The sequence below is a fragment of the Anguilla anguilla genome, chromosome 12, assembly GCF_013347855.1.
Source record: "Anguilla anguilla isolate fAngAng1 chromosome 12, fAngAng1.pri, whole genome shotgun sequence".
NCBI lineage: Eukaryota > Metazoa > Chordata > Actinopteri > Anguilliformes > Anguillidae > Anguilla > Anguilla anguilla.
This window is the reverse complement of record NC_049212.1, coordinates 19873806-19898628: the sequence shown is the minus strand read 5'-3', so window position 1 is coordinate 19898628 and position 24823 is coordinate 19873806. Positions and strand designations below refer to the sequence as shown.

Sequence of the window (24823 nt, the reverse complement as noted above, 5' to 3'; positions counted from 1 at the left end):
AATGCAGCCGGCTAACGCTTTCAATGTTCAATAGCTCCCAGACAATAGGGCCTAGGACCATCAAACCACTGCTAGAGTGTTCACAGACAGCGGCCCCGATAAGCAGAGCCTATGTTTCGGGCGCTACCACCCCGCGCGATTTTACACGAATATTTCCAACCCTGACTTTAAGCCGCCGACCGGAAAAAAATGCAGCCGGCTAACGCTTTCAATGTTCAATAGCTCCCAGACAATAGGGCCTAGGACCATCAAACCACTGCTAGAGTGTTCACAGACAGCGGCCCCGAGAAGCAGAGCCTATGCTTCGGGCGCTACCACCCCGCGCGATTTTACACGAATATTTCCAACCCTGACTTTAAGCCGCCGACCGGAAAAAAATGCAGCCGGCTAACGCTTTCAATGTTCAATAGCTCCCAGACAATAGGGCCTAGGACCATCAAACCACTGCTAGAGTGTTCACAGACAGCGGCCCCGAGAAGCAGAGCCTATGCTTTCGGGCGCTACCACCCCGCGCGATTTTACACGAATATTTCCAACCCTGACTTTAAGCCGCCGACCGGAAAAAAATGCAGCCGGCTAACGCTTTCAATGTTCAATAGCTCCCAGACAATAGGGCCTAGGACCATCAAACCACTGCTAGAGTGTTCACAGACAGCGGCCCCGATAAGCAGAGCCTATGTTTCGGGCGCTACCACCCCGTGCGATTTTACACGAATATTTCCAACCCTGACTTTAAGCCGCCGACCGGAAAAAAATGCAGCCGGCTAACGCTTTCAATGTTCAATAGCTCCCAGACAATAGGGCCTAGGACCATCAAACCACTGCTAGAGTGTTCACAGACAGCGGCCCCGAGAAGCAGAGCCTATGTTTCGGGCGCTACCACCCCGCGCGATTTTACACGAATATTTCCAACCCTGACTTTAAGCCGCCGACCGGAAAAAAATGCAGCCGGCTAACGCTTTCAATGTTCAATAGCTCCCAGACAATAGGGCCTAGGACCATCAAACCACTGCTAGAGTGTTCACAGACAGCGGCCCCGAGAAGCAGAGCCTATGTTTCGGGCGCTACCACCCCGCGCGATTTTACACGAATATTTCCAACCCTGACTTTAAGCCGCCGACCGGAAAAAAATGCAGCCGGCTAACGCTTTCAATGTTCAATAGCTCCCAGACAATAGGGCCTAGGACCATCAAACCACTGCTAGAGTGTTCACAGACAGCGGCCCCGATAAGCAGAGCCTATGTTTCGGGCGCTACCACCCCGCGCGATTTTACACGAATATTTCCAACCCTGACTTTAAGCCGCCGACCGGAAAAAAATGCAGCCGGCTAACGCTTTCAATGTTCAATAGCTCCCAGACAATAGGGCCTAGGACCATCAAACCACTGCTAGAGTGTTCACAGACAGCGGCCCCGAGAAGCAGAGCCTATGCTTCGGGCGCTACGACCCCGTGCGATTTTACACGAATATTTCCAACCCTGACTTTAAGCCGCCGACCGGAAAAAAATGCAGCCGGCTAACGCTTTCAATGTTCAATAGCTCCCAGACAATAGGGCCTAGGACCATCAAACCACTGCTAGAGTGTTCACAGACAGCGGCCCCGATAAGCAGAGCCTATGCTTCGGGCGCTACCACCCCGCGCGATTTTACACGAATATTTCCAACCCTGACTTTAAGCCGCCGACCGGAAAAAAATGCAGCCGGCTAACGCTTTCAATGTTCAATAGCTCCCAGACAATAGGGCCTAGGACCATCAAACCACTGCTAGAGTGTTCACAGACAGCGGCCCCGAGAAGCAGAGCCTATGCTTCGGGCGCTACCGCCCCCGCGCGATTTTACACGAATATTTCCAACCCTGACTTTAAGCCGCCGATCGGAAAAAAATGCAGCCGGCTAACGCTTTCAATGTTCAATAGCTCCCAGACAATAGGGCCTAGGACCATCAAACCACTGCTAGAGTGTTCACAGACAGCGGCCCCGAGAAGCAGAGCCTATGTTTCGGGCGCTACCACCCCGCGCGATTTTACACGAATATTTCCAACCCTGACTTTAAGCCGCCGACCGGAAAAAAATGCAGCCGGCTAACGCTTTCAATGTTCAATAGCTCCCAGACAATAGGGCCTAGGACCATCAAACCACTGCTAGAGTGTTCACAGACAGCGGCCCCGATAAGCAGAGCCTATGCTTTGGGCGCTACCACCCCGCGCGATTTTACACGAATATTTCCAACCCTGACTTTAAGCCGCCGACCGGAAAAAAATGCAGCCGGCTAACGCTTTCAATGTTCAATAGCTCCCAGACAATAGGGCCTAGGACCATCAAACCACTGCTAGAGTGTTCACAGACAGCGGCCCCGAGAAGCAGAGCCTATGCTTCGGGCGCTACCACCCCGCGCGATTTTACACGAATATTTCCAACCCTGACTTTAAGCCGCCGACCGGAAAAAAATGCAGCCGGCTAACGCTTTCAATGTTCAATAGCTCCCAGACAATAGGGCCTAGGACCATCAAACCACTGCTAGAGTGTTCACAGACAGCGGCCCCGAGAAGCAGAGCCTATGCTTTCGGGCGCTACCACCCCGCGCGATTTTACACGAATATTTCCAACCCTGACTTTAAGCCGCCGACCGGAAAAAAATGCAGCCGGCTAACGCTTTCAATGTTCAATAGCTCCCAGACAATAGGGCCTAGGACCATCAAACCACTGCTAGAGTGTTCACAGACAGCGGCCCCGATAAGCAGAGCCTATGCTTCGGGCGCTACGACCCCGTGCGATTTTACACGAATATTTCCAACCCTGACTTTAAGCCGCCGACCGGAAAAAAATGCAGCCGGCTAACGCTTTCAATGTTCAATAGCTCCCAGACAATAGGGCCTAGGACCATCAAACCACTGCTAGAGTGTTCACAGACAGCGGCCCCGAGAAGCAGAGCCTATGCTTCGGGCGCTACCACCCCGCGCGATTTTACACGAATATTTCCAACCCTGACTTTAAGCCGCCGACCGGAAAAAAATGCAGCCGGCTAACGCTTTCAATGTTCAATAGCTCCCAGACAATAGGGCCTAGGACCATCAAACCACTGCTAGAGTGTTCACAGACAGCGGCCCCGATAAGCAGAGCCTATGCTTCGGGCGCTACCACCCCGCGCGATTTTACACGAATATTTCCAACCCTGACTTTAAGCCGCCGATCGGAAAAAAATGCAGCCGGCTAACGCTTTCAATGTTCAATAGCTCCCAGACAATAGGGCCTAGGACCATCAAACCACTGCTAGAGTGTTCACAGACAGCGGCCCCGAGAAGCAGAGCCTATGTTTCGGGCGCTACCACCCCGCGCGATTTTACACGAATATTTCCAACCCTGACTTTAAGCCGCCGACCGGAAAAAAATGCAGCCGGCTAACGCTTTCAATGTTCAATAGCTCCCAGACAATAGGGCCTAGGACCATCAAACCACTGCTAGAGTGTTCACAGACAGCGGCCCCGAGAAGCAGAGCCTATGTTTCGGGCGCTACCACCCCGCGCGATTTTACACGAATATTTCCAACCCTGACTTTAAGCCGCCGACCGGAAAAAAATGCAGCCGGCTAACGCTTTCAATGTTCAATAGCTCCCAGACAATAGGGCCTAGGACCATCAAACCACTGCTAGAGTGTTCACAGACAGCGGCCCCGATAAGCAGAGCCTATGCTTCGGGCGCTACCACCCCGCGCGATTTTACACGAATATTTCCAACCCTGACTTTAAGCCGCCGACCGGAAAAAAATGCAGCCGGCTAACGCTTTCAATGTTCAATAGCTCCCAGACAATAGGGCCTAGGACCATCAAACCACTGCTAGAGTGTTCACAGACAGCGGCCCCGAGAAGCAGAGCCTATGCTTCGGGCGCTACCACCCCGCGCGATTTTACACGAATATTTCCAACCCTGACTTTAAGCCGCCGACCGGAAAAAAATGCAGCCGGCTAACGCTTTCAATGTTCAATAGCTCCCAGACAATAGGGCCTAGGACCATCAAACCACTGCTAGAGTGTTCACAGACAGCGGCCCCGAGAAGCAGAGCCTATGCTTCGGGCGCTACCACCCCGCGCGATTTTACACGAATATTTCCAACCCTGACTTTAAGCCGCCGACCGGAAAAAAATGCAGCCGGCTAACGCTTTCAATGTTCAATAGCTCCCAGACAATAGGGCCTAGGACCATCAAACCACTGCTAGAGTGTTCACAGACAGCGGCCCCGAGAAGCAGAGCCTATGCTTTCGGGCGCTACCACCCCGCGCGATTTTACACGAATATTTCCAACCCTGACTTTAAGCCGCCGACCGGAAAAAAATGCAGCCGGCTAACGCTTTCAATGTTCAATAGCTCCCAGACAATAGGGCCTAGGACCATCAAACCACTGCTAGAGTGTTCACAGACAGCGGCCCCGAGAAGCAGAGCCTATGTTTCGGGCGCTACCACCCCGCTGCGATTTTACACGAATATTTCCAACCCTGACTTTAAGCCGCCGACCGGAAAAAAATGCAGCCGGCTAACGCTTTCAATGTTCAATAGCTCCCAGACAATAGGGCCTAGGACCATCAAACCACTGCTAGAGTGTTCACAGACAGCGGCCCCGAGAAGCAGAGCCTATGCTTCGGGCGCTACCACCCCGCGCGATTTTACACGAATATTTCCAACCCTGACTTTAAGCCGCCGACCGGAAAAAAATGCAGCCGGCTAACGCTTTCAATGTTCAATAGCTCCCAGACAATAGGGCCTAGGACCATCAAACCACTGCTAGAGTGTTCACAGACAGCGGCCCCGAGAAGCAGAGCCTATGCTTCGGGCGCTACCACCCCGCGCGATTTTACACGAATATTTCCAACCCTGACTTTAAGCCGCCGACCGGAAAAAAATGCAGCCGGCTAACGCTTTCAATGTTCAATAGCTCCCAGACAATAGGGCCTATGACCATCAACCACGGCTAGAGTGTTTCACAGACAGCGGCCCCGAGAAGCAGAGCCTATGCTTCGGGCGCTACCACCCAGCGCGATTTTACACAAATATTTTCCAACCGTGACTTTAAGAGCCGCCGATCGGAAAAAATGCAGCCGACTAACGCTTTCAAGGTTCAATAGCTCTCAGACAATTCGGCCTAGGACCAATCAAACCACTGCTAGAGTGTTCACGGACAGTGGCCCAGACAAGCAGAGCCTATGCTTCGGGCGCTACCACCCCGTGCGATTTTACACGAATATTTCCAACCGTGACTTTACGCCGCCGATCGGAAAAAAATTCAGCCGGCTAACGCTTTCAAGATTCAATAGCTCCCAGACAATAGGGCCTAGGACCATCAAACCACTGCTAGAGTGTTCACAGACAGCGGCCCCCGAGAAGCAGAGCCAATGCTTCGGGCGCTACCACCCCGCGCAATTTTACACGAATATTTCCATCTGTGACTTTAAACCGCCGATCGGAAAAAAATGCAGCCGGCTAACGCTTTCAAGGTTCAATAGCTCCCAGACAATAGGGCCTAGGACCATCAAACCACTGCTAGAGTGTTCACAGACAGCGGCCCCGACAAGTAGAGCCTATGCTTCGGGCGCTACCACCCCGCGCGATTTTACACGAATATTTCCAACAGTGACTGTATGCCGCGGATCGGAAAAAAATGCAGCCGGCTAACGCATTCAAGGTTCAATAGCTCCCAGACAATAGGGCCTAGGACCATCAAACCACTGCTAGAGTGTTCACAGACAGCGGCCCCGAGAAGCAGATCCTATGCTTCGGGCGCTACCACCACGCGCGATTTTACACAATATATTCTAACCGTGACTTTAAGCGCGGATCGGAAAGAATGCAGCCGGCTAACGCTTTCAAGGATCAATAGCTCCCAGACAATAGGGCCTTGGACCATCAAACCACTGCTAGAGTGTTCACAGACAGCGGCCCCGAGAAGCAGAGCCTATGCTTCGGGCGCTACCACCCCGCGCGATTTTACACTAATATTTCCAACCGTGACTTTAAGCCGCCGATCGGAAAAAAATGCAGCCGGCTAACCACTTTCAAGGTTCAATAGCTCCCAGACAATAGGGCCTAGGACCATCAACCACTGCTAGAGTGTTCACAGACAGCGGCCCCGAGAAGCAGAGCCTATGCTTCGGGCGCTACCACCCTGCGCGATTTTACACGAATATTTCCAACAGTGACTTTAAGCCGCCGATCGGAAAAAAATGCAGCCGGCTAACGCTTTCAAAGTTCAATAGCTCCCAGACAATAGGGCCTAGGACCATCAAACCACTGCTAGAGTGTTCAAAGACAGCGGCGCCGAGAAGCAGAGCCTATGCTTCGGGCGCTACCACCCCTCGCGATTTTACACAAATATTTCCAACCGTGACTTTAAGCCGCCGATCTGAAAAAAATGCAGCCGGCTAACGCTTTCAAAGTTCAAAAGCTCCCAGACAACAGGGCCTATGACCATCAACCACTGATAGAGTGTTCACAGACAGCGGCCCCGAGAAGCAGAGCCTATGCTTCGGGCGTTACCACCCCGCGCGAGTTTTACACAATATTTACAACCGTGACTTTAAGCCGCCTATCGGTAAAAAATCCAGCCGGCTAATGCTTTCAAGGTTCAATAGCTCTCAGACAATAGGGCCTAGGACCATCAAACCACTGCTAAAGTTTTCACAGACAGTGGCCCCGAGACGCAGAGCCCATGTTTCGGGCGTTGCCACTCCGCCCGATTTTACACCAATATTTCCAACTGTGACTTTAAGCTGCCATTCGGAAAAAAATGCAGCCGGCAAACGCTTTCAAAGTTAAATAGCTCCCAGACAATAGGGCCTAGGACCATCAAACCACTGCTAAAGTGTTCACAGACAGCGGCCCTGAGACGCAGAGCCTATAGCCGCGTTTCCACCGCAGGAACTTTACCCCGGAACTAGGAACCTTTTGAGGAACTCAGTGCGTTTCCACCGCTGGAACTAGGGTCTAAATTTAGTTACTGGGGCTTTATTTTACAGGAACCTTTTGGGTGGAGCTTGCAGCGCTGAACATTTCTGATTGGTCGAGTACTCGCAGCATTTTTTTGTATTTATTTTCAACCGCCATGTTTGAAAATATGCAACCGCAAACCAATTTATTTTCATAATAACTTCAAATCAAACTTGTATTTTATGTGGCGCAGTAGCCTAGTTTTGGTTATAGCCCTGCCAACGTCTTGGAATTATAACGTGTGCTCTTCTGTTCTTTTCTTGCTTTAGTATTCGTTTTATAAAATGCTAAGCATTTGTGCTGGGACAGCATATTACGTACCAAAACATTCAAACGGATTAATTCGGTTGCTGAATATTTTCTTCCGGATTTTCTTTGTTAGCCCGTTGTAATTGACTCAAAACGTTTGATACAATTATGTGTAGTATGCGGTAGTTCTGCGTAATTCGCATTGGCTATGGACTAATTTATGGTGCATGGTTCGCATCTGGAGGGCACACTTCTCGGCTAGCAGTAACTTCGAAGGAAAGCAAACGGTGGCTGTACCACTGCTAATTTAAATTTTCACGCAAGTCCGAGTTTTCGTTCTATTCTTGTCATTTTGCGATTAGCCTATATGGAATTGACCACCCCGCGCGATTTTACACGAATATATCTCCAATCTGCCCTGACTCCTTCGAGGGTAAATTTCTAAAACACCATCCGGTTTACGGCCTTCTACTTCCGTTTTTGTGCTGACGAGGCTTAAGGGGCTGCCTTTTCGAGTTAACCGAGCTCATACGTGTCAGTCCTTTTGCTCTTTGGAAGTGGAGGAGTGGGAAGCTACGTGGACGAGTACTAACCATGGCACCAAAAAGTAGCAGCAAACAACAGTCTGAAGAGGACCTTTTACTCCAAGATTTCAGTAGAAATCTTTCTGCCAAATCCTCGGCGCTGTTCTACGGAAATGCCCTCATTGTATCTGCCATTCCCATCTGTAAGTAGCTAACGTAAGCCTGTCCACGACTTTCTGTGACTAACTAATGTAACTAGCTTGTGATAGCCTGCTCTCGAAACTGTATTTGCGCCTACGGGACTGTGAGGTTAAGCCACCAGATAGCATATTCTGTTTCTTCGGCGTTATGATGAAAAGGAACAGATGTCCTACTGTTAGCTAGCTTATTTGCTAGCCAGCATAGACTTTCATTCATTATTGTGTTGGCACTCGCAGCTCTGTCAGCAAACACCGAAGGAAAAGCATATAGCCTACGTTACCTAGAGAATAACGTTTGCATCGTGTTTTTTTGTATGATGATGTGGCATTTACTGTTGGCAACTAGCAAAGCAAGTTGCTTGGTGGCTTAACGTTACTATGTATTAGCTATACTTTTTACTTTAGCAAACGAACTATTTAAGATAGATGGCTGTAAAATTGCTAAAAAGCTTCAAATGGGTTGTTGCACTGCATTTTTATAGCTGATCAGTTGACTAAGGAATGAATTGCAACAAGAAAATTTGATAACTTAATCTGATAATGGTTTGGTTTTAATTGATTGGCTGGTTTGTTTTTGCCTGTATCTGTGTACGGAAGAACTCAACTAGTCCACTCTTGTCTATTCCCGTCTATGCAGGGCTGTTCTGGAGGATCTGGCACATGGATCTGGTGCAGTCGGCTGTGCTCTACGGCATCATGACGCTTGTCAGCACGTATTTGGTTGCATTCGCCTACAAAAATGTCAAATTTGTGCTAAAACACAAGTAAGCACAAAATCTTGCATCTTATCACTTGGTGTGGTAGTGCTCCATATTGGTTAGGGACTTTCAATCATAAGGTTGAGTCCTGGTTGATCTATTTTTTAAAACTTTTTTTTTGCGCAACCTGGCTTAGTGATCTTTATTTTATACAGTATATACGGAATGTAAGCTCAGAAATGAATTGTATAGTGTAAATGTTTGAAATGCTTGTTATGTTGTAATGAATAGGAGGTAAATGAACATCCCCATTTACAACGTGAATGATTGAACACATGATGCACCCATGTAATAGTACTAGCTATATATGGCTTAACAAAAAGTAGCCTACATAGCTTGTTTCACACAGCCTTTAGATATGCTAGCATTTCTGCATGGAACCCACTGTGAGGCTGTATGGTCAGAACTTTTCTAAAGATAATGCTTGTGAGGAAAGGCACAGGGGTGTCAGTGGTAAGTGATTTTCTGTTGTCCCCTCAGAGTTGCTCAGAAGCGCGAGGATGCAGTTTCCAAGGAGGTGACCCGGAAGCTGTCCGAGGCTGACAACCGCAAGATGTCTCGCAAGGAGAAGGATGAAAGGTTTGCACGTCACAGCTTTCTATTGCATGTCATTGATAATCATTACATTACAGGTATTTAACAGACGCTCTTATCCAGAGTGACTTACACAACTTTTTACATGGCATTTTTAAAAATAATTTCCATTTACAAGACCAACTCCTTACCCATTATACTACACTGCCGCCTAGTAATCATGCACCATTATGCATTTCCAGGGTTTATATCAATAACTAACTATAGTGCAGACTCAAATACATAAAACTAGTCTGTGAGAACGCCAATGACGTTATAGTCGATGGGGATTCTATCCATTCATTGGGTCTGATCCAATGTCTTGCTAATGCATTGGTGTCCTGTGAATTATTGAACGTGGTCCTTTTAGTTTATCTTATGGCTTTATTTATATGGTCAATGGCCTGACTATCTAGTTGTGGAATACATTCAAAAAAAGTAATATCTTTCCTGTTTTTGTATGAAGAGATTTAGACATTAAAAGCAGAGTTATTCATACAGGATATTTGTCTTGTTTTTTTTCTGTTTGAATCTCCGAATGTCTCCAGTCCTATATCAAAGTAAAAGCTGACTCATTCTTTTATACATGTTGACAGGATCCTGTGGAAGAAAAATGAGGTTGCTGATTATGAAGCTACAACCTTCTCCATTTTCTACAACAACACCCTCTTCCTGGTTCTTGTCATCATTGCCTCCTTCTTCCTGCTCAAGAACTTCAACCCTACAGTGTATCCTTTCCTCTCCATGGCTTGTAGCTTTAAGTGATATATTTATTAGGGAGCCAATGCATGTGTTATGGTGTCACATGTCCTCATGGTAGTGCTATATATCATATGATTGAAATGGAAAAATTTCAGCTGCTCTTGCCTGTTTGTCCTATAACAAAACCTTGATGCATAGTATCCTCAACATAGTCATCACTTCTAGGTGTGGGAGGGGGGTGGTTAATTGCTTTGAGTTCCTTGTAAAGAAATGCACACGTTAGCCAGTTGTATGTTGTAGACCTTTACTTTCCTTGTATGCTCTTCTTTTTCTCGAATGGGCCATTAGGTCAATGTGGATGATTCTGGTCACAGATGCATGGTCCCTGAGACCCTTTGTGCTGCTATATTTAGTATTGTTTGTTTTTGTCCCGTGCCGTGACACTTCCCTTGGAGGGAGATGCAGCAAGTTTGGGTTTACACTGTAATTTGCCACATGGAGGGAGAGAGTGCACCCAGACCAACACAAAAACATATAACGAAAAGCCTTCGCTCCTTCCCCCTCATGGGTTCTGGGCAAAAACAATAAACTGAAACAACAAAGCCAAACAAAAGAAGGCAAAACACAGCGATAGCTTTTTAGCGTGCCACTTTTAGCTGGCCAGCTTTTCAGCAGACCATCTCCTCCACTCTTCAGCGGTGTCTTCTGTGCCCTGAGAAACAGACTGTCTCTCGGTGTGTGCTCACGATCATGACCCCTTACTATGGAGAGGAGCATACTTTTAAGCACCCGAGCTGATTAGTTAACACAACCCAGGCATGGCTGAGACAGATCTGCTTCTCCACTGGACCTAATGCCACAGTGCATATTAAACACTTATTTGAGCGCATGATGTAGAAGTGCCTGTTTAACTATATTATTTTGGGCAATTAAGTATTTTTCCTTGACCAATTCTGCCAGGAACTATATCCTGTCAATCAGTGCTTCCTCTGGCCTCATCGCCTTGCTGTCGACCGGATCCAAGTGAGCACCCAGAGAAGAGTGTCGGAGAGGCAGGGGGACCCAGAGAGCAGGGGGTCAGTGGGTGGGAGGGGTGCGACATTTAAAATATGAACAAATGGTAAATCTGGATAAAATTAACGATCATAGACCTGGTGGTCATTTCAAGAAATGCTCTAATCTTTTTCAATAAAATGATAAACTCCAGAAAGGTGTTTGTGTCAGGCATTATTATATGCTGCTACAGCTTTGAAATGATGTATACAGGTGGATGTATGTAGTTCAGGTTCATATTTTTCCCCCAATACGGTGTAATAAAAGTATCCGGGTTCCATCGCATCCAGGAAAACCTGGAATTTTGTATGCAGTTTTTTGGTTATGGAAAGTGAAACTGTCCTGGAAAGACATTGATTACCCTGGAAAAATTTTTTGTGTAATATTAAATGTTAAACACTTTGTGGTTGCAGTCCTTAACCTTTAATCTCCTGCCCCAAAATCCCCAATCATAATCTCCCCATCCCTGCGATCACAGTTCATATTATAGGTGTTGTCCTGGAAATGTCCTCTGAACCTGATAATGTTTTTGGACCAAAGTAACTGGTAATTATGTTGAGTATATAGTGATATGTGTACCTGGTGTGAGTATTAGAAATGTATTATATGTAACCCCCCTCCATTTCACATTACATAATCTCAGAGTTTGAATTTTGTTTCATAAGTAGCTACATCCATGCTAATACTACCTGTTGGGCTCAATGCTGCAAACTAGGTAGCAGCAGTCATGTCTGGTCCCTTTTTCATGGAAAGTTTACCTCATCAGTGAAGTACATTTCTGCCTCTAGGCTAAGGGTTCCCTTCTAGAAAATCCTTCATTATCTGTAGTTTAAATCAACATAATGCTTTTAAAGTAAAAAAAAAGATTTAAGTGTTTGAATATATTTTAGAGAAATCTGGCCAATTATGTGCTTGATTTCTATAAATTATGACCTGAGAATGTTATCCTGAATCAGAAACTTTATTATGATCAAAATGGCAGGGTTTGGATCGAGGTTGGAAAAAGGTTTTATTGTGGCCAATGAAGTTTATTATTTGTGATTATAACCAAATTTCTAGTGGGAATGGGACCTTGAAAGGGCTTGAAGTCCGTTAATTGGTAGCATGTTTTAGCGTGGGGAAACTCGTAAAACTGCAATCTCAAGTACATTTTGTGTGGAGGTAATTGCATTTCTCCGTGTAGCTTTCTACACCATGTCAAAGGTGTTCACACATACAGCTATTATACTGATGCAAAAGCTCTTTTTAAAAGAACAAACGCCGATTAATCTGCATTATGCATTTATTTAGTCAAGCTGAATATGTGGCCTATATTTACAAATTAAAAGCAGAGAATTATACATGACATGATAAAAGACCCTGATGTTTGAGATAAAACAGCCTGGAAAGTCAACATTTATCTTTCCATCACATAATTTTACAAATTGTAGAAAACATAGAGGATTCATTTAATTTATTTACTTGTGAATAATTTTTTTAAAGAGTAATTTACACAGTCATTTGAACTGAGGGAGTTCAGGTGACTTAGCCCATAGCCGCACACCCCTGCTGCGAGCCACAGAGGGACCTGGTGACCCCCAGCAGGGCAGAATCAAGGCACTGTAAACAGTGGAGATTTAAGTACCAACACCTGTATGAATCTTAAACTCTTTACAGCTTCCCATTGCCAGTCCTGAAGACACAGTATATGCTGCATTTCACCACAACTGGGACCAAGGTAATTGGGTTTTCTGGGATGTGCTACGCTGAGAGCTTCGCACCTATCTGGACATGTGGATCCGAGCTGGATATTTCCTGAATATGGATTTTTAGAGATTTGAAAAAGGAGAAAGGCATTTCATTCTTATGCATTCCAAAGGATTGCAAAACAGTTTAATATTCTATTAAAGAGTATTTTGTAACCTAATTAATTTATTAGGCCCTAAATTGCCCAACTGTGGACTCATTTCTAGTGTCCTTCATTGATTTGGAATGTTTCAAACTACTGTGCTTCTTTTATGTAAGAAGACTGTGGACTATGTCTTTTCACTGCTAACTGATAGCTAGGCCTCTGGGCCGAAGGACTGCATCTACAGTTCACAGGTACCTGATAGGCCAGAGGACTACACAGCTCCAGTTCACAGGTACCTAATTGGCCAGAGGACTACACAGCTACAGTTCACAGGTACCCCATTGGCCAGAGGATTACCACAGTCGGCACCTGCACAGTCCTGATCTGCGGGGTTTTTACAGACGTACCACTGAAAAAACTGTTCTGCCTAGAGACAGAGGCCCTAAAAATATTAGAGGGGAAATATCCACAAAACATTTACATGTAATTTTTATTAGTATAAGCAAAGCCCGAATCACACATCTACAGATGAACTGTCAATTAGTGTAAAATCTAGATTGGTATTCGGTTATCCATTTGAACTAATAGCTAATTAAGTTATGAGTGAATGAAAGCTAGGATATACGGAGTCCCCACAGGACAAAAATATGGGGAAACGCTGATCCTAATAATGAGCACATAAAATCAAAACATGTTGAGCTTCAGTATGTATAAAAAGAGTGTTTTTGAGGACCAGACAAACAAGATCTAATGAACGCGATAAAAAATACACCACTGATTCTATTACTTTTCACCACACCCCACTGTCACCCATCTCTTTAGTGTTTTCAGCTTGCAGTCTTGGACTGAATTTGTGCTTTGTGGTCCGGGCTGCCATGGTCAAGGCGTGAAAGCTGAGGGTGATGAGGAAAAATAGAAAGGGCTAGAGACAACTAAGGAATGGCTTATTTGTGCTGCTGAGGAGTGAAACCTTTACACTGTACACTTTACATATGTATTCATAAATTTGTATATAATGTAAATCTTATTTGCGTGGAGGGGGTTGATCTATTTAAATTACTTTATATGGTTTACTCTGAAGTGGTTTACTGTTATTTATACTTACTGTAGAGTATGTTTTTTAATGTGTCAGTTGTACCTATCCACCCCCTTGGTAAGCAAGCGATATAGTAACGAACCCTTAGTCTTCAGGATTCTCATGTAGCTGCTAGTACATTCTCATCATTACATCAGCAGTTGACAATGCAAGATCGATACACAGGCAAGGGTAGAGGCAGGGTTTTCTTTGTGTGTCCCTACTCTGCGCATTTTGGGAAGTTCCTTCTCTGGACTGAAGAGGGCAGCATGTCACTTTTGCTTTTACACCCACACTGTCATCTAATGCTCTGAAAAATGAATTTCTCTTCTAGAAGATCAAGTATGGGTCCCAAACGCTTGTTGGTGGAATTGGAGGTGGCTTAAGGAGGTAATATACTGTCAAAATACAGGAATATCCTGGCTGGATTTTTTTCATATCCTCATACGTTTTCTGTTGTTTCTCCATTTTATGTGCTTTAGTAATCTTTAGGCACATATCATTCCCAGTGGAGGCATGCACTTATTTGAATAGAGCTCAGGTTGTTATACTGGATATTTCAGTCTTGAGCAGAACTGCAGATAGGTAGGTGCATGGAACAAGTACCACAGGGCTGTTCCAGAAGTTTCTTTCCTTCTCAGGCAAGTAGCACGAAAGGCTCCAAGCTTATGAGCGGTAGTCTTTCTTACTGTAGGGTCTGTTTCCCAGTATGTGATCAATATCCGATACTATGTGGGATGTCATCTTTGGCAGTACCTGGATAAGAGAAAAAAGCAATAACATGATATCTACTCTGTCACTTAATTAACTGATGTGTACATATTTCACACTGAATGCTATAGATATTTGGATTTTGGAGCATGTCATGTGAGTCTAACTTGCCTGTATGGCGCCCAGGTTCTCTGTCAGCTGTTCTGGGTTTGAGGTTCCAAGGAGCACAGAGCTCACACCTTCATTACGGAGGCACCAGGCTATAGGGCAAGGGAAGGGAAATAATGCAGCCATTACCCACAATGCCCTGCAAGGCACTATGAAGCATGAATCAAGAATATCCACTCTGAGGACATCTGCATTTTACGCCAGAATAATAATAATAATTTACCAACCTTATCCCCAAGTATTGTACAATTTCAGAATAAGTGTTTTAAAAGAGATTTATTCACACAAACCATTTGACATATGCATGTGTAAAAACAACTTGTGCCAACAAAGTCTTCGTAAATATAAATTTAATTTATTATTCTGATAATTTTACTTGGGGCTTAGTTACTGGGAGGGGGGGGGGGGTTGAACAATGCTGGTCTGAGAAAACTAATTCATTCACAAGGACTCAGTCAGACACAAGATCTGTCTGAAGTGCAGAACAGGAGTACACAGTCTTGTGAACTAAGGCTCTGTGCTGTGACTTCACAGGCAAACCCAGTGAGGATGAGCGATCCTCGTTCAGACCTTGTATCTCAGCTTGAGATACTGCTAGTGTTCAGCAGAAGGCAGCATGTCTACTGTAACAGGAATCATACACTCATGACCTGCCTGTCCTGGTCATAATTGTGAGGGGAATTGTTTTTATGTGTGAATGTTCAGAAAAAGGAGGGGCATATAAGGAAGCCAGCAGTGGACTGGTAAAAGCCACCTTCGCTCTGCTTACCCACGGCCAGCTGAGGGAGGGTGCAGCCAAGCTTCTCAGCGATGTGACCCAGCTCCTTCAGCTTGGCCTGCTGCTTCCTGCCGTCCTCGCTCACAATTTTCTCCTTAAGCCACTGGTATGACTGCGGTGGAGAGAGGGAGGGGTTAACAATCCAGCGACTGAGTAAGAGAGGCCAGTTTCATACTTAAACTGAAACTATAACACACAATAACACAAAACAGCAACATAAGTGGGTTGACAGTGTCCCTCCATCTACTCCTGGTGGACATAATTAGTCCTGCACTATGATTACTCGCAATGCCATTTATCAATGTTCTCAGAGAAATAAGCTGCAGAGACAGGCAGACAGACAGATACAGTGAGCTCTATACTGTTTGGGACAAAGGCATATTTCTTTCTTGATTTGGCTCTGTACTCAACCATTTTAGAATTATAATCAGACAATTCACACATGGCTAAAGTGCATTTCTATACATTTTGGTTTCACCATGTTGAAATTAAAACACTTTTTATATATAGTCCCCCCATTTCAGGGCACCATAATGTTTGGGAAAAATGGCTTCATAGGTGTTTCTGAATTGCTGCTTTGTTGTAGGTATAAGTGAACTTCATAAGAGTCAAGTCCGTGACTGCTGTCTGCAGAAGACACTGTCTGTCACAGACAGAACTACAGAGGCTACACTGCAAGATGCAAACCACTACTTAGCTGCAAAAACAGGATGGCCAGGTTATAGTTTGCTAAGAAGTACCTAAAAGAGCCTGCATAGTTCTGGAAAAAGGTTTTGTGGTCAGATGAGACCAATATTCACTTGTATCAGAGTAATGGCAATAGCAGAGTGTGGAGGCCAACAGAAACTGCCTACGATCCCAAGCAGTCACCCTCATCTTTGAAACATGGTTGTGGGGGTGTTATGGTTTGGGAATGTGTGGCTGACACAGGTACTGACTCACTTGTCTTCATTGATGATGTAACTGCTGATTGCAGCAGGAGAATTAATTCTTGAGTTTACAGAAGAATCTTATCTGCTCAAGTTCAAGCAAATGCCTCCAGACTTATCGTATGGTGCTTTTCCTACATGAAGGCAATGATCCCAAACATACTGCTGAAGCAATAAAGGAGTTTTTCAAATTCTTGAAAAATATTTGACTGGCAAAGTCATTCACCCAATCTGAATCAAACTGAACATTTCATAAGCTGAAGAGCAAATTTATGGCAACTAACCACCGAAACAAGCAAGAGCTGAAGATGGCTGCAGTACAGGCCTGGCAGAGCATCACCAGGGAAAATACTCGGCACCTGGCGATGTCTATTGGTCACAGACTTCAAACAGTCATTGCATGCAAAGAATATGTCATAATATTCTTTTCACATAGTACTGAACACGACTACTTTCATTTACATGACATTAATACATCCCAAAAATTGTAGTGCCCTGAAATGGGGGAACTATGTATAAAAATTGCTGTAATTTCTACATGGTGGAACCAAAGTGTATCAAATCCCCTTAAATACAAGCTGTGAATGTGCACTTTAATCACATGTAAACTGTTAGACTACAGGTCTGAAATCGTGGGGTATAGAGCCAATTCAAGAAAAAAAAGTATTTTTCCCAAACATTATGGAGCATTATCCAAAGCATTATCCTGTAAAAAGGAAGAGCAGTGAGATTTACAGACATTTTCTCATACCTTCATGGAGGCCCTGGAGGTTTCTGGGATTCCGTTTTCGTACTTCCCAGTGATGATACCACAAGCCAGTGGCGACCAGGTCATAGCACCCACACCTACAGCCCCACATAACAAACACACACAGGTGAGAGACAAAAACCTACTGTACGACCACACTCACAACAAACAGGTGAGAGACACCTGTATTCACAGACAGGACACAGTTGCGAACACAACAGTCTGTGCTGTTTTAGTTGGCTGAGTGCTTTTCACGGATTGACACCTGCCTATCTTGTGGTAGAGCTCTGGAAGTTGCACCTCCACCTTCTCTCTCTGGAAGAGGTGATACTCAGCCTGCTCACACACTGGCGGAATCATGTTAAACTGCCGGGCCACAGAGTATGCTTCCTACAGGGAGGGAGAGGAGGCAGTCAGGAAAGCAAACACACACAGACATATTCCCACTTTAGAGAATAAAATGGAATATAAAATTTGAATAAAATGGAAATGTTTCTGCATGTTACATCATTAAAATGATACATTTTTAACTTATCAACAGATGTACAACAGGGTAAAACCTACAACTAAAGTTATCTTACCATTTCGGCTTGTTGCAAGACAGATTTTTCTTGTATTTATTATTTCATTCACTCTGCCTGTATCTGATCACACTGACTTAACCCACACATTGTCATTGCCACACATTGGGCCATACACCAAACACAATTAATATATTCTAAGAATGCTATACATATTTTAAACACTGATTTATTTTTTTTAATGTATTATCCGACTGTACATTTAAAACTAAATATTCAAGAAGCGCTCTTTCCAATCTTACTTTACCAGGCTTATCTATGTGATCCTAACTAGGGTGCTCTGAATTCAGTGGAGAAGCTGTATGGCACCACCCCTTTTAAGGATATTACATAACTACTCAATCACTTGACTCAATCAGTTAACTGTCATTATCTTTGTATTGTGCTGTGTTTGTTCATTTGCGATTTTCCCTAGCTTGCCGTAATGGGTCTTGCCTGTAGTGGCAAACTAAAATGCATCAAATTTTGAGTGTCAGTGAAACTGGGATTGTTTTTTAAACCATGTCAGCAGGAAGATTAATCCACTCTAATAATTAAACTCAATGCTACAGCAACAAAAAAAAAAAAAAAAGATCCACTCTGCTAATTATTTGGCTCTGAAGTAATAATGTAATGATTCTCAGCCTTAGTACTCAGACAGTCCCTTTGGACCACAAGTGGGTACGCAAGTCATAAAATGTGAAGTTCGGAAAGACAAGCAAGGGGTTGGCCCAAAAAAACAGGAAGATCCAACGATAATGTCCTCGATGCTGTGCTGTACTGCACCTTCATACATTTATGGAATTATTGTTTTAAACAAAGAAAATTAAAGTGCTCTAACATGCAGATACGGTGTATTTGGTTTAAATGTTATGTTACATTTGCATGCACTTTCTTTCTGTCTGAAATACTATATTGATTTATAGTCTCCCTACAATGTTTATCCAACCCATAATTTCACCCACTCCAGGCATTACCCACTGCCTGTAGAGTGCGTGTGGGAGTGTGGGAGAGTGTGGAAGTGACACTCTTTATCCTGACACCAGGATGCAACCCTGATACAAATTACAGCCCATTACAGGATCTCCTCTCCTCTGCTGCCCTCTCCTTCCAACTCCCTCTGCCGTTCGATTGACAAGCCCCATTTATAACCATGAATTATTCATGCAGTTTAAATTACAGTGCTTTCATCTGCACTAATACGCACAAAGAATTTTCTTCAGATTCCTTTTTTTAATTAAATGGCACAGAATTAGCATACACTGGGATTTGACAAGCTGGCACAATGAGGAAATGCTAGAAAAACAACAAAAGCCACAACAGAAAGCAGAGCGTCTGAAGACATTCCAACATTTCCCCAAAGTGGGAATTATTCACAGTTTTTACAATAAAGCCAACCTCCACCCCCCCTTCCCAAATCAGCTAAACAGAAATGTCCAAGAATTACTCAAAGATGAAAGTGCACATACGTGAACATTTTGTACGCACTCCACAGGAGATTAATTCATCATCCTATTCCCAGTGACTACTATAAATGAAACAGAGTTTTAACCTATTTTTTAAACATACACAGAAACATGTAAACATATAAGATGTGAAAATCCCACTGGCTCTGAGGGACTCGGTCTAGGGCTGTTCCTCAACCAATAAGACCTCAAGCTCTCCATATGTCCAAATCTTACTGTTACCCTCAGAGATTTCACACTGGCACAGAGAGGCTGATTGCTTGGATGAGGTAGCCAGGAAAGATGAACCCCACAGGCTCAAGAGACTCAAGAGAAATAAAGTAGATGACTCCCAAGTAGCACATGCAGCCAAATTGCTCTCAGTGAAGTGACAGTAGCCTGTGTCTGAAGTGTAGATCAGCTGGTAGATTGTTCAGTGAAAAGAAACTGCTGGGGAAATGCATGTTAGTCTGTGCCCTCCCTGACTGTTGGAGCACATGGCGGCTGAGCAATGGGTCTACAAGTATGACTGAGAATTCCAAAGAAAGAAATTGAGCAAAGAAAGTGGCCCTGTGGACAAGGGGGAATGGCTGTCGACATTGAGAAGTGGGTTATGGATGGCGCAGACAGAGAAGTGGTTTGTGTAAGGGGTAGAATGGTAAGGGACGGTATAGTGGGTATAGAATGGTGGGTGATGAGTCGGAGGTATGGAGGTGCCACCTGTATTTTCACTCACCATGATCTCCATAGCACTCCAGCGAGATGTACCCCAGTACATGGCCATGCCCTGGTTTATCACGTATGTCATCGCCCTCACAATCTCTGGGGAGACAAAGGTGAAGCAGTTAATCAACTTAGCAAACTGACTTCAACTGAGGAGTGACTGTCTCTGTGGTTATATTAAAAATCCCTAAGTGCAAAGTGTGTGTGTGTGTGTGTGTGTGTGTGTGTGTGCGTGTGTCTGTGTGCACGTGTGTGCTTGCATGTCCATGTGTCTGTTTTAGACTGCATGAGTGTGTGTTTAATAAAAATCTCTAATCAGTAGTAAAGGGAGGCAAGTGAAAAAAAACCTGTAACAAAATGGAAAAAAAATATTTGTGTCAGACTGAAAAACAATGGACCATAATGTGTTCCATTACAACATATCCACTACACTCAAGGCCAAACAGGTGTAGAGATACATGAGGGAGAAAGAGGATGATAGATAGACTACAGCACAGAGCAGGAGTAGGAGGTACATGTGGGAAGCAAAGAAGTCTTGCAAATTTGCATTTATTCGCCGTGAGGGCAAATCTTTCAGGCACGGTTGCTTTTCTAATTCCAAACAGTCTTATCAGTCTTCGCTCCTGTTGAATATGAAACCCACTTCATCAGTCCTGAAAGGCAGGAGGCCAAAATATTTAATGGGCAACACCAGTAAACACACAAACACACACACACACGCACACATGCACGCACGCACGCACACTCACACACACACACACACACACACACTCACACACATACTGTACATACATCTGGGTCAAATCTCTATTTGCAACTCTTTTGATTCCAAAGAATATATAAAAATATACTTATCCAAAAAGCAAAAAAGAGTTAAAGTAAAGCAATTGACCAGGTCTGATACACACATAATGCTGCACACTGTCACATACCCACACGCACACACACACTTCGGCACACTCACATACATAATATTTTCTTGTTCTCATAATTGACTGTAATCGCTGAATAAATTCACTGTTTGAGTAGATAGTTATTTTTGGATAATAGAATTATAGCAGTCTATTTATGCAAATAGGTAAGAATACCAATCTGGGTCTCAGAACCATTAGCCTTCGTATAGTTAGCACCTTCAATATGCCTGACACAAGAGCAGCCAGGAATCAGAGGAAAACTGCTCAAAGCTCATCACTATAGTGACCTGCAAAGTGACACACCTGCCTATCAAGCCAATGCCTGAAGCATGGTAATGTGTGTCTGTGTGCCCGTGTGCATACGTATGAGTGCGTGTGTGTGTGAACGTGTATGTGTCTATGGGTAAAAAAAGAAAAAATGCATCAGAAACAGTGATACATATTGAATGCAATGTCCCCTTGCACACATAGGGTTTAACAGCATTTGAAATAAAATACTGTAATTACAAGCACACATGAATGCACACATAATTTTAGTGTGCAGACCTTGTACTGCACGTGCTCTTGATATCCATTCAGTGTCTGCTACATAAAATGTTCATTGCATACAGTGTGCATTCTTTACCATGTTCCTGCTAAGCTCTTAAAGTATTGACCAGAAACTGTTACTGTTTCTAGAAGTGCTTCACCAAAAACTTGTACAATTCTATTAGTAGATATTCCATTGTTTCCTTGCATTACTAATGCCCTTATCAAGCGTGATAGAGGTCTTACATTTTGACATGCTGAACATTTATGCTGCTATGCATTTACTGGGGCAGTTTGGGTTATTTGCCTGAGTCAAGGGGCATAACAGCGATATTGCATCTGGGATACAATCCTTCAGTTTTCATTAACTGTGGTGCAGTGGAAAATTCAATGTACTCTGGAATCAGCCCTGACAATGGGGGATGCAGAGTCTACAGGCATTTGTTTCAGTCAAGACCTGAAACTAATTAATTCTGAGAGGGCTGGTGGTTTAAAGAGAAGCAGGAAGTTGCACAATTGTAGACCCCAGTTTACTGGCCTTATTAGCATGTATCAAATTGAGGTTTCGAGTTAGGTAATTATGGCCAGGAATAATTTGACAGGAAACTGCAGGGCGATGGGTTTCATGCTATGCTTTTGTATTTCGGTGATTTGACCCTCCAAACCGGCAAATTTCAAAGATTTCGGGGACAAGCTATCGGTGGTGCCGGTGACGTGGGGAACGGCAGTGGCAAAAAGCGAAGCTGGGAAGGAAGAAAGCAAAACCAAGGAGATGAAGAGCAAGTTCTTTGCCTTTCCTGACTGTGGGCAGCGACTGAGATCTCACACTAGAGCTGTTTTCTAAACGCTATTGACGGAATCAAAAGGAGTAGGAGGCCCAACCGCTCCGTCGTACGTGTGGGCGAAGTGCAGGAGGGGGATGGGATGTCAAAAGCAGATTCAAGAGAAAATAACAATGATGGAAAAACATGCTTTTTTATCCTCTACATCAGCCCTGCAGCTCCTATGGGGGGACGGGTAGATCTACATGCTGAATGTGTGTGTGTGTCGGTGTGTGTGTTCATGCGAGTGATGTTGTCATGGAGATGATGAGTGGTCATAAACATCGGTGCCCGATGACATTGATTTGTCATCGTGGAAGGTGACAGCAGGCAGGCCGCATGCATAATTGGCACTCAGGCCTAAAGCATAAACTAGAGATTTTATAAAATAGATAAAACAGAAAAAAATAGAAGACGCTGTTATGAGACAGGATAATGGACGAAAGACAAAAACACTTTGCTGTAGTACGGGAGAGTAACTGTTTGTGGGGGTGGGTGTCTCACGTTTTAATTTTCTAATAGTACAAATGCTTGATAGATTTGTAATGGGCATTCATAACTGCTGAACTATAATTTTCCAAGATTGCTAAGACCCTCCCAACCTCAGCCCACCCAAACTTTTTAGCTTCATCTAGCACAGTAGGAGTGGGGCAAACAATTCCAATGCCTGTGTGGAAGGGACCATAGCTGGGAAAAGGAGCACTAAAAGCAGTTATAAGCACATCACTGCAAATTACAGCACATGTGACAGCGATGTGGCAGCAATGACTGTGATTCGGGCTTATTTGATGATAATTGCTATTTTAGATTTAGATTATTGTTGCAGTCGCAGTAATCACAGGGCTCATCACTTCAGCCCTGGAATCTTAATCATGGTGATGGCGATATCGTGCTGCTCTCCTCTCCTGGTGGTGAGAGATTGGAGGGAGCCCATGGAGACGACTACACCAGACCATGATGGGAAATGCTGATAAGAACTACGGTATGAAAGCATCATCTCCTACTTACTTTTAGTGATCATGTTCTAGCACTTTCCATTCAAATTATAAACAACTAAACTCTGCAGTGCTCATAACTCTTTAACAGAGTACTATTCTCTGCACCTTTAAGGGATTGTACAGCTATCGGTAGATGAAGCTTTCACACTGCAGGGTTTTTGTATTTTTCCATCTGCAGTGTGCAGCTCCAACTCATAGGAAGGGCAACTAGCATCCTCAACTCAAGTATGAAAGTGAGGTTTACAGAGAATACAGATCAGAATATAAAATGTGTGAGTCATTCACAGATGTCATAAAAACTGTTACTTTTTCATTTTTTCAAAGTAAAGTTATACCAGGTGCTACATCCCCCTACAGAATTTGGAGAGTGGATGTTGGATTGGAGTGTTCGAAAGCCAAGTTGCTGCCAAAAGTGGTGCTGCAGGGCCAGGAAGGGTCAATCTTACTTTGACATGTTAGAGATACCACTGCAGAGGGTGTTCCTTTTTGTTCTTTCCAAACAGAGCTTTCTACAACTGCTCCCAGAATGATTCCCAACAGTTGACTGGTTGTAAAACCTTGTCTCACATAACATGGATCAATTCACCATAATGCTCTCTAGTCTGTGCTTTCTTGAATTCATGCAGGAGAGCCAGAAACATATACAAAATAAAAAGTAGAATAGGATATACTGAGGGAGGAACTCCCATTACGCTTGATCTGCTGACTGCATAAATACTCGTGCCCCCATCAACTCACCCTCCATGGGTGTGTTGCTGTCGGGACGGTTGGCAAAGACCACATCGACATATTCAAGTTGCATCCTCTGGAGGGACCCCTTCAGTCCTAAGAGTGTGGAGATGCACAAATAGGTTAGTCACACAGATTAGTTAACTCTTCACATTCACATACAACTCTAAGCTGTTCTATCCTGGACCTGGAAGGCTACACAGGCCCACAGGCCCTGAGCTGGGTATCCCTGAAGCAGGGTGAAAATGTAACCTCCGTCCTGGAGCTCTCAGTCTATTCAGAAATGTTTGCTTTTCTCTCTCTAATGTCATCACTGACTCAATCGCCTACAATTGAGCTACAAGAGACATAAATTATCTCCCAATCACCCCAATGCAATATGCTGTCACAGAAACATTTCAGTTACACAACAACATACGGTAATGCGCATTTAATATTAAGCCAACAAACATTACTCTAACTAGCTGTGTTCATTTATTTATTTATTGCTGAGATTTCAGGCAGTTATAGGATGCTGAATTATAACTTGCCTCAGTACACCTCTTTCACTGTATTTGCTCCATCTCTGTGGGCATTAATTTCAAACTCCAGACTCGCTCACACTCCAGATTGATTTTCTCTTCTAACAGAGTTATTTTGTGATGTTGACCTGCCATACTGAGCCAGTGAAGTCCGGGCATAATTGCCAGGCATTGTCCATGCGCAACACAACCGCGGTGTGATTTCCCGCCACAGCCAGGATCTCTGGGAAGTGTACAAACACAGCTACGACCCAGAGAGCACACCAGTACTTCATAACGAACCATGGAAGCAAGATAACGAGGACAGGAA

General features: G+C 44.3%; 2 protein-coding genes across 2 annotated transcripts in view; one reads left to right on the top strand and one right to left on the bottom strand.

Moving 5' to 3' along the window:
* Window positions 1-7711: 7711 nt before the first annotated feature.
* ssr3 (signal sequence receptor, gamma) lies at window positions 7712-11314 on the top strand. Its single transcript, XM_035385624.1, has 5 exons — window positions 7712-7951; window positions 8586-8712; window positions 9187-9285; window positions 9876-10007; window positions 10942-11314. Exons 1-5 carry the CDS (start codon window positions 7819-7821, stop codon window positions 11006-11008), a joined length of 558 nt encoding a protein of 185 aa, XP_035241515.1. The 5' UTR covers window positions 7712-7818; the 3' UTR covers window positions 11009-11314.
* A 984-nt stretch (window positions 11315-12298) lies between these two features.
* LOC118209897 (voltage-gated potassium channel subunit beta-1) overlaps window positions 12299-24823 on the bottom strand; it is a 59395-nt gene continuing 46870 nt past the window's right edge. The window contains exons 8-14 of the mRNA XM_035385623.1: window positions 24002-24088; window positions 20016-20101; window positions 17544-17664; window positions 17278-17372; window positions 15589-15709; window positions 14823-14911; window positions 12299-14696 (exon numbers count right to left, since the gene is read on the bottom strand). Of these exons, the coding sequence (XP_035241514.1) occupies window positions 14607-14696; window positions 14823-14911; window positions 15589-15709; window positions 17278-17372; window positions 17544-17664; window positions 20016-20101; window positions 24002-24088 (689 nt within the window). The 3' untranslated portion in view covers window positions 12299-14606. The remainder of the gene's footprint in view (window positions 14697-14822; window positions 14912-15588; window positions 15710-17277; window positions 17373-17543; window positions 17665-20015; window positions 20102-24001; window positions 24089-24823) is intronic.

Bases quoted from the DNA above. Each gene is read 5' to 3' on its own strand.
- ssr3 (XM_035385624.1), top strand. From the start codon at position 7,819: ATGGCACCAAAAAGTAGCAGCAAACAACAGTCTGAAGAGGACCTTTTA. The intron at 7,952-8,585 runs GTAAGTAGCTAA...CCGTCTATGCAG, and splicing joins TGTATCTGCCATTCCCATCT to GGCTGTTCTGGAGGATCTGG. The intron at 10,008-10,941 runs GTATCCTTTCCT...CAATTCTGCCAG, and splicing joins AAGAACTTCAACCCTACAGT to GAACTATATCCTGTCAATCA.